General features: G+C 42.0%; 2 protein-coding genes across 2 annotated transcripts; one reads left to right on the top strand and one right to left on the bottom strand.

Moving 5' to 3' along the window:
* Positions 1-357: 357 nt before the first annotated feature.
* On the bottom strand, positions 358-1,317 carry LOC133901711 (protein DMP10-like). Its single transcript, XM_062343169.1, has one exon. It carries the CDS (start codon positions 1,270-1,272, stop codon positions 568-570), a length of 705 nt encoding a protein of 234 aa, XP_062199153.1. The 5' UTR covers positions 1,273-1,317; the 3' UTR covers positions 358-567.
* An 11,074-nt stretch (positions 1,318-12,391) lies between these two features.
* On the top strand, positions 12,392-14,249 carry LOC133901701 (uncharacterized). Its single transcript, XM_062343159.1, has 4 exons — positions 12,392-12,620; positions 12,760-13,090; positions 13,253-13,372; positions 13,478-14,249. Exons 1-4 carry the CDS (start codon positions 12,507-12,509, stop codon positions 13,867-13,869), a joined length of 957 nt encoding a protein of 318 aa, XP_062199143.1. The 5' UTR covers positions 12,392-12,506; the 3' UTR covers positions 13,870-14,249.
* The last annotated feature ends 1,026 nt before the right edge of the window (positions 14,250-15,275 follow it).

The following is a 15,275-nucleotide window of genomic DNA, read 5'->3' as shown; positions in this document are numbered from 1 at the left end:
GCTCCACTTGTTGCATGATCAGCTGATGTGCACGGCGAAGACTGGTCACACGTGTGGATGGATATAGCCTTCTCTCGTCAGTATATACATAGATATATACGAACTGTGGGTTTTTATTCCACAACAAAAAGAGTTAAAATCTAAAAAGGTACAAACGCCATATATTGCATACAACACAAGGATGCTACATGTTGCACATAGCACCACGAATTTTATTTCTTGGGAACGAATAACGATTCTTTAGTTCAAGGGAGCAAATTCATCTAGACTCGTATGCTTCAACATGAAGATTCGTTGTACTATCAAAGATATCTGTAATCGTTTTTTTTTTATTTTCACCCAAGAACACAATAGTAATTATACAAAATCCAGATCACTTAATTCGACCGTATATATGGTCTTTATAGCCTCCATTTCTTCCACCTGTTTATATACTAAAAGAATCACTACATCCATCAGCCCATATACAAGGATATGACCTACAATTTTGCCACGAACAAGGTAACCAAATAACCAATACAAGTAATAATTATAACTAAAGTCCCGGATCTCATGTTCTAAGTGACCTCATGCGGTCTTCTGGTAAGGAGTGGTGTCGTTGTATCCGATGCCCTTCCTTTTCGATGGGAAGATCATGAACAAAAAGCTCGACAGGAACGCCATCCCCAGCGGCAGGTTCGTCAGCAGCTCCTTGGTGTTGGGACTAGCGCTGGGGAAGAAGCACCTCTGCAGCCCTGCGTCGCTGAATGCCACGGTGAGGAACACCACGGCAGTGAAGAAGGCGTGCACGTAGTCCAACGGCCGGAGGCGCAGCCTCTGGAGCTCGCCGAGCGCCCACTCCCTCTTCTCCTCCTCCCCGGAGAAGTTGAACACGTTGAAGCCGTGTAGCGTGGCCACGCCGTAGTAGAGCTTGCGGTCGCGGCCAACGATGCTGTCGGTGAAGGAGAAGAAGAGGGATAAGGCGGCCAGTATGGTGACCATCGCGGCCGTGAGCCACTTGTTAGAGGGAAGGCATGTCCCGTGGTTGGTGAAGGACGGGGACAGCGCCTGGTACGCCAACACCGTGCCCGTCGGCAGGAGCTGCGCTAGGTTTGACGCGCTTGACATCACCTTGTCTGTGACTGTCCCGGGGCTGGCTGCCATTGGTATGGCCATTGAGTCATCGGCTGCCTTAGGCGTCTGTGGGGCGGTGCCGATCGTTGGTGATGTCGTCGGCTCCCCGTTGGTATGAGAAGGCATATGGATCACGGTGGCCGGAGGAGGAGATGCCATATTGTAGACCTGTAATAGTACGCTCTGGGTGTCTCTTTAGTGTGATGTTGTCCATTCGTAAATAGTATCTGTTTATATAGGCGAATCCGTCTTGAATCTCGAATGGTTCCAACGTTAGCGCGTTGATTTGTCTGCATAGTGTTGCTCAAGGCATGTGCGCATCATGCATGGACTTCAAAGTGTGGTCACTGGTCAGCCCTACCTTGAATACGACATTTTCTGGATATTCTACTTGGAATTCTCACTATATATATTTTCTTAATGTGTTACGTTCATTTTGGGGCGTAGTGATTTCAACGAGCTACTATTTTGGTTCTTCCGGTTAATGACAGTGAAGCCCACGTTTCATCCATTAATAAAAAAATATTTTTAGAGGCGGGTGGTAACCTGTTTTTGCATATGTTTAGTATCCACCTGTGATTGAAGGCATATAGAAATGGATTATTTCTATAGACGCAAAATAGACCGGTATGGAAACCAATTTCCATATACAGTTCCTTAAGCAGATCGCGTGTGATAACAGGTCTCCGAATCGACATTTTTTTGTTAAAAAAATGATTTTTTTTCGACCGACCGGGTACCCACGGCCGCGACGTTGCAAATCACAAGTTTTTTCACACAAAATATGCTCGTGTGCAGTTCTTGGCACTAGAACTCGAAACATCTTAGCTGACGCAAACCCTACTCACAATTCTACCACAGAACTACTACCGATCATAATACTATATACATTCCTTTTAATATCTTCTGTTTAAAACTTCAAATAATTATTTGGGCATATAAATGACTTCAAATGAAAACAAATTTAACTACAAAGTTCTAGAGCTCGTCCAGAGCTACTATTTTTATATAAAGTTTATCCTCATCCAACTTCATATAAAAATGATATAATTTTTTAAGATAAGCTATCATCAAATACTAAGAGTGGTTCACATAAGAAATCGCCTGTAAAAATGGAGGGTATTTTCAGTAGCGGTTCACATAAGGAGCCACCTCTAAAAATGGAAGACAACTTATCTTAAATAAATTATAATTTTTCATACGAACTCGGATAAGGACAAACTTTATATGAAAATTATAGTCCTCGACGAGATCTAAAACTTTGTAGTTAAATTTTTTTCTCTTAAAGTCATTTAGATATAAAAATAATTATTTAAAATTTTAAACATAAAATATCGATCAAAATGAGTGCATATGCTATTGTTATCATTATTACTTCTATAAGCTAAGTTTGGTTATTGATAGTGGAGGTCTTTGATCTTCTTTTTGTTGATATTATTGGAGATATTTAAGTTGATAGTATTCTTTTTCTTCTCTTTGTCTTAAGTTTACTTCTCTTAATAGGATTTGATGTAACAATAGCATGCGAAACTTATGTGTAAAACTTTAACTGATTATTTGGATACCTAAATGACTTCAAATAAAATAGTTTTCAACTACAATGCTGTAGATCTCGTCGAGGGCTATAATTTTCATATAAAGTTGGTTCCCATCCAAATTCATAGGAAAAAATTATGAAATTTTTAAGATAACATGTTATCTATTTTTAGAGACTATTTCTTATGTGAACCGCATCTGAAAATGACCATATATTTTTACAGTGGTTCACATAAGAAACAATCTCTAAAATGATCATTACCATAGGCGATTTCTTATATGAACCAAGGTGGTTTATATAAGGAACCACATCTAGAAATGACCATTTTCACAAGCGGTTACCATAGGATGTTCTCGTAAAGAATCGTATGTAGAAATGACCTTTACACAGGCGGCTTCTTATGTTGCTCGTCTCTGAAAATTGCTCAGGTGTTTTGCCATATGACCTGTCTATGGAAAGACACGCTGGGTGTTTCGAAAAATAGTTTTTTAATAGTAATCGTGAGTGTCTTCTTCCATGAAATTAAGGAAGCTGTTATCTTAGCTTTGTGTATACATATGTACGATTAACTTCCTAAGCTAGTTGTTTGCTTGTAAAAACTATTTTGTAATATTAGTCCTGCTTTGGCACCCTTATATTGAATTAATATATATCATGGAAGACATACAAAAGATTTTAGGGTTTGTGTAGCATTAAGTATGTGGCGTTTCTCCTGGCTAACAAGAGCCGAAATCTTCTCTCACAAAGCAGTTAAAAATCTGGTGGAACACTTTAGGCTCCGATTCCTGGCTTCGGAGCAGTCCAACTCCTGTACTGTACATGACAAAATGATCTCAAAATATAATAGAAGTAAACGATTTAACTATCTCGGCTTTTCTAGAGCTATCTTGTAGTATAACCTAAATGTTGGAGCTGGAGCATACGGAAACAAGCACTTATTTTACATGGAAAAAATAAATCAATTAAACGGCAGGTATGGTTTTACTAAACATAAAGTAGCATATGAAAACCGAAATTTATATATATGCATCGCTATCTAGTACGTGGCTCCCATATATGTACCATTATCAAGCGGCAGCCTAATTTCTCTCTTCCAACAACTTGTGGTTCTCATTTTTCAAATGACGTCTAGGTGACCGAACATATAGCTGTATGGATCACACAATTAATATAATTTTCTAAATATCATTTTTTATTTTTTTTATGCATTTCTCAGCACCAAGTTGGTTGCGAGAAGATATATCTATTTCTTAAGTACGTATGTAAGAAAATAACTCTAATAATGCTGATCTTTGCAGCACTATAGGATTCAACTAATGTGAGATTTCTCTACAAATTCCCAGAACCCATCTTTCTCCAGGTTAGCCTTGCAAGATGTCTTTCTTATTCTCTCTACCTTACACTGTCATTTTTCTCCCGATGGACAGAGAAATAAGTGTATGTGTGTACTTTTCGCTAAGGGAGTCAACGGTGTACTCGGCCGAACAGTGGTATTGCATTTTATACTTGTTGGAGAGGCGTCACGGCTAATACAATCAGGCAGATGAAAAGGTGTCTTCCCATGAACCGCTGCTGTCGTTCAGTTTTGCAACTGCAAGACGCAGGAGTGTTCACGTGTAAAAAGCAAGCTCATGGATAATGTTATGCGACCAAGTTCCAATGCCATCCATTTGTTCATGTTGCACCAGCGCTTGGCATGTGCATTGCTAACAACACTATCCAATGCACATTATCTTTTATTTCTTTAAGCACATACACTAATAAACATCCAATTTAGACAGAAGAGGAATTAAAACCCTTGATTCAAAATCTATTGTATTTAGTAACCATAATACTAATCTTATAATACTAGAATCAATCTAATAATTACATTAGTCATTAAAAGATTAATATAATCTTACAACGTCGCTTGAAAATAATTGTGAGCACCACGGGTTTAAAAAAGAAGTCATATCTCAGTCCGCTTGTTAGAGAATTTTTTAATAATATTATTTTACTGAAAAATTGCAAAAATAATAATTAAATTAAAAAATTACAAGAATAGATATATATCAGCATACAGAATACTAATAGGTCTCTTATCAGTATTCCGAAAGCCAACAGGTTGTGGGCCCACCTAAAGGGTGGTGGGCCACATAGGCAGTTCGTGCAGAATGGCGGCATATCGATATTTGGAATGCTGACAGGCGTGTCGGCATTCTACGTGCCGACAGGCTCGCATGTCGGTATTCCGAGTGCCGACAGACCTTTATATATTCCACGGTCGCCGATTCCTCTCCCACACGCGACCAAGAGAGCGGGCGGTGCAGGGCATCGTGCCGCGGGAGGTGGCAGGGCGGTGTGCGGCGGGACGTGGCAGGCGGCGTGGGGCGTCGGGTGGCGGCATGCAGCGGGTGGCGGCGTCCGACAAGAGCGACGGCAGCGAGTGGGTGGGCGGCTTTGACCAGCGTGCAGCGGCATCAGTAAGTGTTTTTTCTTTTTTTTAATTAGTTAAAATTCGTTATAAATTTAGAGTAGTTATGAAGTAGTTGTAGTTAGAAGAATTAGGAGTAGTTAGAAAATTAGAAAAAAATAGCAGTAGTTAGTAAGAAAAATAGTTTGAAATTCGGAATAGTTAGAAAAATTACGAATACCTAGAAAACAGTAGGAAAATAGGTAGAGACTATTAGAGAAATGTTCAGTATAGCACATAATTTAGAAAGAATAAATAAATAAAATTTAGAATAGAGTAGAGTAGATATGGTTTGGAATTAGCTATAGCTAGAAAATATAGTATAGTTAGTTAGGAAATGTTGGATAGCTGATTTTTTAAAAATTTCAGTAATGTAGAATTAAAATAGATTTATTTAATAGCATTATGAAAATTGAATATTATTAGATGTATATAATTTCCATCGATGAAGGAATTGTACATTTGAATTGTTGTGGATTTTCAATAGTTAGACAATATAAGTTAGTTTGAAGTTGAATTCTTATGAATATGTAGTACAAATATTTAATAGCTCTAGGATATTTAGAATAGAAATGCAGTAATTGGTTTTTATAGCAATACATTTAGAATGGTACAGTGCGAACAGAAAGAGTAAATTAGAGGTGATATTTGATGTTTATGTAGAATACAAGTGATGAGGTTGAATAGATTTTATGGTTGTAGCTGTTGTATATTGGTTACAATTATTTAACTTGACTTAGTATAGTATGGTTGTTGAATTAGGTATGTCGATCGTAGTGGGGTTCAGGGTTTTTTATGGTCCTAGATATGTCATGTATTGTGACAGTGGGGTGGATCTGAGTAACTTCCAGTATGTGGACACATATTTGCATAGTCTGGGAGAGATTCGGCGATACTAAGTGTTAAGATGGTTGTATAATCTACTACAACTTAGTCTGGCACATCAGCGGTTGATGGTGAAGTTTTTGATTCCTAGATATTGAGGAACCGGCTGGCAGTGGGAGCTCTTGGAGGTTACATGTTCGAAGCAATGGCAACAATTTATGTTAGGGTTGAGATGGGGTTTTTCTCACTGCGCCCTTGTAGAAGCGAGCGATGTTGCGTCGATAGAAGCCAGACCTAGCACCATAGAAGCTGTTGATTAAAATATTATCCCTGAGGAGGTTCAGGAGAGTGTGGTTCCAGAGGTACCCCTGCAGACTACTGCACTGCTTGAGATACAGACTTCACGAGAAGAACTTAACGATGGGGAAGAAAATCGGGCTGCGATGCGTGCTGATCAGGGAGAGCGACACAAGGCACTAGTGGATTAGATGGAGGTAGATAACGATGAGTTATGCACATTTGTGGACTCTGGTGCATGAGTTTCGGAAGAATGGACGAATTTTGCATTAGAGAAGTTGACGGTGAACGATGGACATGAATCGGAATGGGAGTATGATTCCATCGTGGTGACCAAAGGCCAAATGTTTCATGACAAGGTCCATCTGCAGCATGCAGTGAAGAGATGGTGTTTTCCAGAGAAGAGAGAGTTTAAGGTGGTAATATCTAATCCTTGGACATATGATGTTAAATGTTTAGCTGAAGGTTGCACTTGGCGAGTTCATGGATTCTTGCCAAGCTGTGATACAGTATGGGTAGCGTCTATTGTTGAGCCGCATACTTGCAACTTGAGCTGACCTCTGCACGCGCATAGGAATATGAGCGCTGATTATGTTGCAAATGTGATGTACCCAGAGATTGTGAAGAAGAATAGTATGTCTCCGTTTGGAGTTATGCATACTATCATCACTAGATTTGGGTACGAGATGTCATATGACATGGCATGGAGAGCGAAAGGAAAGTATTAGAGAAGAGGTTTGGCACATATAACGACTCATACACAACTTACCTTACCTGCTAGAGGTTATTCAAGGGAGAACCCCAGGCACCAGTATTGCTATTCATGATTTTGTCAATTAGGATGGAGATCGAGTCCTTCAGCGGGCGTTCTGATCGTTCGGTTGTATGATCGAGGCATTCCGATATTGCTGGCTGGTGATGTGTGTGGACGGGGCATTCCTCACAGGCAAATATAGGGGACATATACTCATAGCTATTGGCATAGATGGTGAGAACCAGGTTGTACCTTTGGCCTTTGCATTCATCGAATGCGAATCTATGGATAGTTGGCTATGGTTCTTGCAGTGGGTTAAGGGAAGTGTTATTGGTAACAGGCCTAACATGGGTGTACTCCATGATCGTCATGCAAGCTTGTTGAACGCTATCAACACATTGTAGGGTGGTGCGGGCGGGGTATTGTTGTGGCCAGATTTGCATAGTCGTTGGTGCATGCGACATCTCAGAGCAAACTTCTATAAACAATTCAGGAGCAAGAGATTGATGGATCTTTTTAAGAAGCTGCGAAAATAGAACCAAAGGAGAAAGTTTGATGCACTGTGGAAAGAGCTAGATAAACTAACCGGTAAGCAAATGGACAAAGTATTGAAGAAGTCAATTGTACCAAGGGAGGAGGAGCCCAAGGGCCTAGAGCCTTTACCATATGAGCTGCAAAGTGTGACTAGGAGAAGGAAGGGTGGAAGGACGGTTAAGTATTTCTCCGATTGGATCAGACATGAACTATTGGAGAAATGGACACTCATTGCGGATACTGATGGTTCACATTTTGGAATTATGACAACTAACCTCGCCAAAGTTTCCAATTAGGTGATGAAGGCCAATAGGTTACTGCCATTGGTGGCAATTGTGGAGGGAGTCACTCATGGAATGCAGCGGTATCTCTGGGAGCGTTACAGTAAGGTCGTGCTACATATGGGCAACCTGCAATGGTTTACACGGAGAAGACTACGTCTTACATGGACAAGAAAAGCGGGAAGGGCTAGTTCCACAGAGTTCATAATGTTGGTAACTGTCAGAACGTCTTCAAGAGCAATTCCCTTGATGGCCAAGACAAAGGCCTTACCATGGTTGAGTCATCCCCCTCGGTGGATTCCACCCTGGCTTCAAAGCTCATCATGAACTCCCTTGGGCCAGTTTCATCATTGTACAGGTGCAACCATGGCATCTTGAACCCCAAGGTTCACTACCGCGTTTGTAGACCCGGAGACAGTGGAGAGGTTTGGTCTACAACCCATAAGTAGAGAGGCTCCTCCAACCCTCGTCAATGAGCCACCTCTAGGTCCCTGTTTTCACTGAGTCCCCCCAAAAGCCCTTGTTGAGAGGACATGGACTAGGGAAGGGACCTGAGCTCTTCGCGTAGCTCCTGAATTTGCTTGTTAGCTTCCTCAACTCGGCATCTATATTGCGTGTCATTGCCTTTGTGGGCTCCAGCTCCGCGGTCCCCTTGGACACTTGATGCAGTCACATGATCCTCCCGAACATCTGGCATGACCGCTCAATCCTCTTGAGTTCCTAGTGCAATCACTTTGAATGTTCCAGTTCCGCCTTCTCCAACCCTACCAACTCTAGGTACCTCAACTCGAGGGGCCTCGCCTGAAGCTCTAGCCCCTTCGATCGTTGTGGCTTCTCCTTGCTGCGAAGGTGTGGCCAAACCCCCTTCGTCGTCCTTAGCTTCCTGCACTCTTCCCTTCCTACTCTTCGGTGGCATGATGGATCACCACATGGTTGTGGGTTCAATCCCCATGGACAGTGCTAAATGTTGGGATCTTGATTGCAACACAGTGAAGTGGACTCGTAATAGTGAGTGTAATAATTGTTTCTTACCGTTACATCGGTTAGGTGGGGGTATTGATAGCCATACCTCAACCACCCCAATCACCATTACATTTGTGTCTCTTATCCACAGAAATATTCTACTTGACACTAGGAATAATCCTGGAATACACGTGGGATATAACAGTCAATATACATTTACAAAGCCCTAACCTAACTAAGTTCGACATATGTCCCAAGGGACCCTCATCGAGTTTCCCTTCTAGGCTATTGGTGAATTCCTTTGGGTTATCTTCTTGCCAGATTATTGTTGTCCCACAGGCTCCTTTTGAGATAGGCATTTGTTCTCTTGTCAAAGATCTTTTCACTACATCCCTTCATCCTCCGAGCTTCATGGTATCCTTTTGTCCTTCAGTTTTTAGTATCTGCTCTTTGTCTGGGTTTTGGTCTTTGCCTCGTGTCTAGGCTTCACCTTCCGGGCTTCGTGGTATCCCTTTGTCCTCTGGGCTTCGGTCTCTGCTCTTCGCCTGGGCTTCAGTCTTCACCTCATGTCTGGGCTTCGCCTTTCAGGTTTCGCTATCGCTTTCGCCCTTCAATGTTCATTTCTTCATGTGCTCCCTTTGGGATCATCGCCTGCATCCTGGACCTCTAGTCCTCCATCGTACGCAATTCAGCCCAATCCCTGCGGAACATAGTGAAAACATCTATGTTGTGACATTAGCCTTGCTACTTTGTCTTTGGGGTTGGCTAATGTGGCTGAAGTCAACGAATGAGGGCCAGCATGGTATCACTCCCTCAACAGTGTTGATCCACAAAGAGCCTCCCTGTGGCTGTGGTGGGTGCCAGCACGCATCGTCCACTTTGATCTATCCCTAGTTGTGGCGTGTTTTGTGCCGAAAGTCTAAATCTTCTCTTGTTGGAGTACCCTCTGCATTTATAGGCATCTCGGGAGAAGACTTAGCGGTGAACGAAACTCCTTTTGACTTATGTGGTGAGAAAACTTCCAAGATATGGCCGTGGATGGATATCTTCCTTTAGGGCGAAGCAAAGTCATCGAGAGCCTCATGGGCCCTGTTGCCAATAGGCAACAGGGATACCGTGATCGGTGCTAGTATTTCCTGGGCCTAGCTAGGCTATGGTTTTTCTGCCTTTTCTTGATGATCTTCTCCATCCATCAATGGGTTGGTTCTTGCAGGTTGCTCTATGATTCCATTATGTATGATAGAATGACGTCATTTCCTGTGATATATAAATACCATGAAAGGCATGCAACATATGTACGACTGGGTTAATGTTAGTCATCAAGTGACACAAATGATCAAATATCCATAAAATAGCCATTCAAATGAATGCTAAATGTGGTGCATAAGTGACGCCAACACTAACAAAGGAAGTATTAGATCCAAAGAAAAAGTCAGTGATTTATGACCATCCATACCCTATTAAATGAGATAATACAACCGCTTCTCCTCTCTCGAAGTATTTAAATAGGGGTATATAGTGGAAATATTGTAGATAAATATTTTGAAACATATTCTTCCGAGACCATGGACATAAATATTGAAACAGAGAGAGTATAATCTCAATAAGTGAAAACCATTAAAATAGTTGTGGACACGATTAAAGGGGTGCAAGGAGGTCACAAATCCAGCTTCAATTTTTTTTAAAGGGTCATTTAAGAGAAAAATCCGTTTGAAATTGGAAATTCAAACCCTGTCACGTCTTGTATCCTCTACCAGCGCGAGATTTCAAAATAAAATACTAAATCCGCGTGCCTCTCCACCCTACCACCATATCTCGGATATCTGTGACTTAGAGTGATGCCATGTGTCTTGTGTTTTTGTGATATGAGTGGCAAATCTAATAGGCACATGAATTTTTTTTAAGCCTCAATAATAGATATAAGTTGTAATATCTGAACGTGTGCTAAAACCTTACACACGCATATCCATACACATCTAAAACGTACGTTAGACCTACAAACTATGCACATACATCTACTTAAGAGATCCACAAAACCTTAGACTCTACAAATAACGGGCATGTTGTCCTCCTATTGTAGTTCACACGTGCTCGAGACTGTGCGGAAGAATTATATTATGAAGTTTCCCCTCTCCTTGTGCACTAGCCCCGTGCACTAACATCATGGCCATCCGTTAGCCCCGTGCAAAGGTGATTTGAAGTCTGAGTATAGGAATTTATAACTTAAGGATCTGTTTATTTTAGCTGTGGATTATAAAAAATAGTTTATAGATTATGGATTGTAAAAAACTAAATTTTGAAAGTTCGATAGTATAATATGCACAAGCAGATAAAAGACGAATTGCTAGATTATTATAATCTGAGAACTAGATTGTCCAATCCATCTTTTATAATTCAACCTGTGTGCAAATTGAAATAAACAGACACTAAATAATTAGGGACACTTTTTCATTTTGCCGTTGCATTTTTTTATACCGGATCAAAATGGCTTATCCCTCATGTGCCACAGGTTGCAATTCCTTATCCATCTATGTCATTACCATCAACTCCATTAGTTTGTGCCATTAAAAATTCTCCATGTTAAAGAGACTACCCTTTTCTTCAACCTTTAGCCTTTCTTCTACAACCAGAGGTTGGATTTGATGGGCAAAAATTAGGGAAGAAAAAGAAGAAAAAAACAAGAGCTCCAAGCGTGTGTCTTGGTTCCGCTCTAGATAACCTTCCAAGCTCTGAGCTCCAAGAACTGGAAGTCTTTACGGGGATCTCCATGAACGTCGCCGGAGCTGGATGTCCCGCCGGCGACGCTCTCAACGAACTGGCGTGCGCCCGCGTGGTTGCCTCGAGCCCGAAGCCGCGACGTGGGGCCTTGTCATTGCCTAATTGGTTGGCTTCTTTCACTGATCATGCACTCATCGCACACGAAGTAAATTTTACAAATCTTAGTTTTATAAAAGATCTTTTCCTTTGTAATGATATATGTTCACTTTTTTTCTTTTTTATTTAATTGTTAGATCAGAAAATAGATGGTGTCCTATAAAATTTATTTTTTATTTCCCATGCTTCGTCCAACTGTGTCAATACCGCAGCAAGTGTACGTCACCATCTCGGTATTGGCCTCCATCGCCGCCGCGGCCGCCGTTAACTTCATCGCCACTTCGTAGCTTCCTTCACGGACGGAAAATGAGCAATGGATTTGCTGCCATTCTTCTATTTTCTTCCCAGTCGACAGAAATCGGGTGGAGGATGAACAGGAAAGAACGAGAGGAGTAAAAAATTTGGAGGATGAACAAGTGCAAGCAGGTCTTTTTACGTCTCTATTACAAGTTAACTAGTTAACAATGGCATGTAAAGAGTAATAATTTGTATCAGGATGGCATACAGGGAGGGGTACATCGTTTTGCTACGGTAGATTAGGACACGGTTCGTTTAATGTAACTGTACATGTGATATCGTGGCTGATATACGGGGGCCTATTGAGTTATGTCAGAGGATCTTCAGTAAATTAGGGGTTCGAGAATTTGCAACGGCACTAGAGAAATTTCTCAAATATGCACATGCAGTGAACCAATACTGCGTGAGCCTCTGGCCCCACACGCAGCGACCCCGCAAGCTCACACCAAACACCAACACAAACCCCTTCCCGAGCAGCGTTCTAACGTTCAAATATTCGAAAAGAGCGGCGCATCGCGAGGAGGTTAGATGAGAAGGTACTAGGAGACGTCAGGGGCAGCGGTGGTGGCGGCGGCGTCGATGGATTTCCACGCGCTCTCACGCCGCGAGCTCCAGGCGCTGTGCAAGCGCAACCGTGTCCGGGCCAACATGACCAACGCTGACATGGCGGAGGCGCTCCAGTCCCTCCCCTCGGTAAGCGTCCTCGATCTCCCTATCCGTTTCGATGAATCGCTGCGGGATTTATTATCCTAGGCTCGGCGTTCGTGAGGCGTTTTGGAGTGGGTTGTCCGATAGATGTTGATGCGCGCGGCGGTTGTTTTTTGTGGGTTAGGTGGACGGGATCGACGAGATCCGGAGGACGGCGCCGCCGGTGATGTCCGCGATGAATTCGGCGCCGGAGGTGATTGGGGAGGAGCAGCCGCACGGGTGCCCGCTCCCCCGCCGCGGCCGTGCGCGTGCGAAGACAAGGAGGGCTGCGGCGCATAAGACGGAGGAGGCGGCACCGGCCCCTGCCACCTTGCAGGGGAGCCAGAGGATGGCGACACCGGAGGCCGCGGCGCCTATGGAGGCGGAAGGGGTGTCCACGGCAAAGAGAAGGACGAGGAGGAGGTCAGCGAGATCTAAAGGGAAGATGGCTGTGGCAGCAAGGAAGGAGCCGAAACGTGAGGAGATTTTTTTCCCTTTCCCTGATTAACTTGCGTATTGTTCGATTGCTTGAATGCAGCTTTCGGTGCTAGTTTTTTAGTTCTTTCTTTGCTGTAATTGAAATTGTAGATTCGGTATTGTCCGGAAGCAGTCATTGATGCTAGTTTTTTAATGTACAGCTGATTCTTCGGATACGACCATCGGTTCTGCTGTACTAGTTTCAGATAAGAGCTGTGATGATCCTAAGGAGGAGCAAGTGGTTGCCGCGGTAGAGGATAAGGCTACGACGACACAGGAAGGTGAGATGCATTACCGAAATCCGTCGATTTGTTCTCTGCTTTATCTCTAGTTGTTGAGTTGCTGAATCTTTTTGCTAATTGTGCATCCTATTGCATCGTTATCAGGAATTGTAGAAGAACAGAAACTGGTCAGTACTGTTCACAAGTCTGCTTCCTTGTCTACGATGGAGGATTTACCAATCCTAAGCGTCTCGTCCAAGGTGGAAGCCCCAGAACCAGTCATTGAGATGGAACAACATGCCTCAGTTGGAGATGCTGAGGCATTTGCCGAATGGTCACCTGCGAGGGAGATGACTGATAAGATTAATCCTGTCATTGAAGATAAGGCAGTGGTTGCGGATGAGATGGCCGTCAAGGAAGATGGTTTCACTCTCACTGATGAGGCTGATCAGTCGAATCTTCTTGTCAATACACTTGACAGATTTGTAAAGCCCGTGTGTGAATTCGCCGTCAAGGAGGAGAAGAAAGAGGGTGAATGTTGGTGGATGCTTATGTAATTTACAAGGAGATATAGGACACCAGGTCCAGTCAGTCAGGAACTACCAACAACCATCAATAGATATGATCCGGGTAACAAAAGGCATGAAAAACTCTACAATCAGGATTAGAAGAGGCGGACCAAAATTACCCATGCTTTGCCGTCCTCCTACAATCTGGAACTTTAACTAGTATGATCCTTGTTGATTTACAACTGAAACAATAGTGACTCGGGCCAAAGCTAGATGGCAAATAGTCACAGCATCAAATAGCTTGAAAAAATGTTCAATAATAGAGGACACAACGAGTTCTGAGAGTATGGCTGCATAGGAAATTAAATGTAGACAACCAGTTAAGTGCGTTACCATGTTGTTTGTAATATTATAGTAAATTTTCAGCATGTGTATATGCCCTGATGCAGATTAATCCTGGAACAAATAGTTTATACTGGAGCATGAAAACACATATATGGCCACTGTAGACACCTTCCACTAGGTGTACAAGATATTTTCTTGTCATTTACTACAGTTTTTTTCTCTGAAACACAATATTTTTTTGTTCAAACAAACATGCACATGTGGATAACTTCTGTATCATGAGGTCTGTCAGTGTTTTAGAATTGTCTAGACAATAAAAAGCCAACCCTTTTGAAGTTTCCAAGGATGCACAAAACCAGGAAATAGTTTTCCTTAGTACTGGAGGTAGAGAACAACAATACTGTAGTACTCTGCTTTTTTAGCCTCCTTTCAGTGGTTAGGTTGAGCATAAATCGGCAACCACATTGAGAATCTGCTATGTAGGGTCTGAAGTCATTAGATGAATATAAATTGGCAACAACATTGTTATTTTTAGTGCTACTTTTTCTGTCAACCCTGGCTATTTAATTATTATGGCTAGATTTCAGATCCTATGCTGGAGGCAGAATCAACCTAAGAAAATATCACCAGATTGGGATTCAGTAATCTAGCCATTTAGTGTGATAATTCTTGATCTGTCATTGATTCAGTTCAACTGAATTCCAGCTGTCTGTTCAATGGCTCTTTATTTGCTAATGCAATGCAATGTCAAAATGTTTTGCTCTGATGTCTGAAAAAATGCATACTGTACTTAAAAGTTCGGTATTTGAGATCACTCTCTCATATATGCTCTGTGATGTAGTCACTGAAGTATTTCTATACTATTTTGTCCTTCCTGTTAGCACTGAACAAAAGGTTTAACAAATGCACTTATTTGTACTGGTATACAATACTTGTATTTCTCCTATCTGATTGAACAAGATTATAATCTTGTCTTTTGAGTTATGAACATATGATCTAACAAACGTTCGTACAGAGAGCTTAGTGGAATTCATTTGAATTGTTGTCTAGCTCAGTAGCATGGAACTCATTTGAACTATACGTCTGCTTCATGAAGTGGGGAAGTATAT

The sequence above is a fragment of the Phragmites australis genome, chromosome 2 (assembly GCF_958298935.1).
Source record: "Phragmites australis chromosome 2, lpPhrAust1.1, whole genome shotgun sequence".
NCBI classification, from domain to species: domain Eukaryota; kingdom Viridiplantae; phylum Streptophyta; class Magnoliopsida; order Poales; family Poaceae; genus Phragmites; species Phragmites australis.
Note: the sequence above shows the minus strand (reverse complement) of the source record. Positions and strands in the feature narration are given on the sequence as shown.

Excerpts from the sequence above, each read along its gene's own strand:
- LOC133901711 (XM_062343169.1), bottom strand. The coding sequence starts at position 1,272 with ATGGCATCTCCTCCTCCGGCCACCGTGATCCATATGCCTTCTCATACC.
- LOC133901701 (XM_062343159.1), top strand. The coding sequence starts at position 12,507 with ATGGATTTCCACGCGCTCTCACGCCGCGAGCTCCAGGCGCTGTGCAAG. Across the intron at positions 13,091-13,252 it reads AGCAAGGAAGGAGCCGAAAC|CTGATTCTTCGGATACGACC; the intron begins GTGAGGAGATTT and ends TTTAATGTACAG. Across the intron at positions 13,373-13,477 it reads GGCTACGACGACACAGGAAG|GAATTGTAGAAGAACAGAAA; the intron begins GTGAGATGCATT and ends CATCGTTATCAG.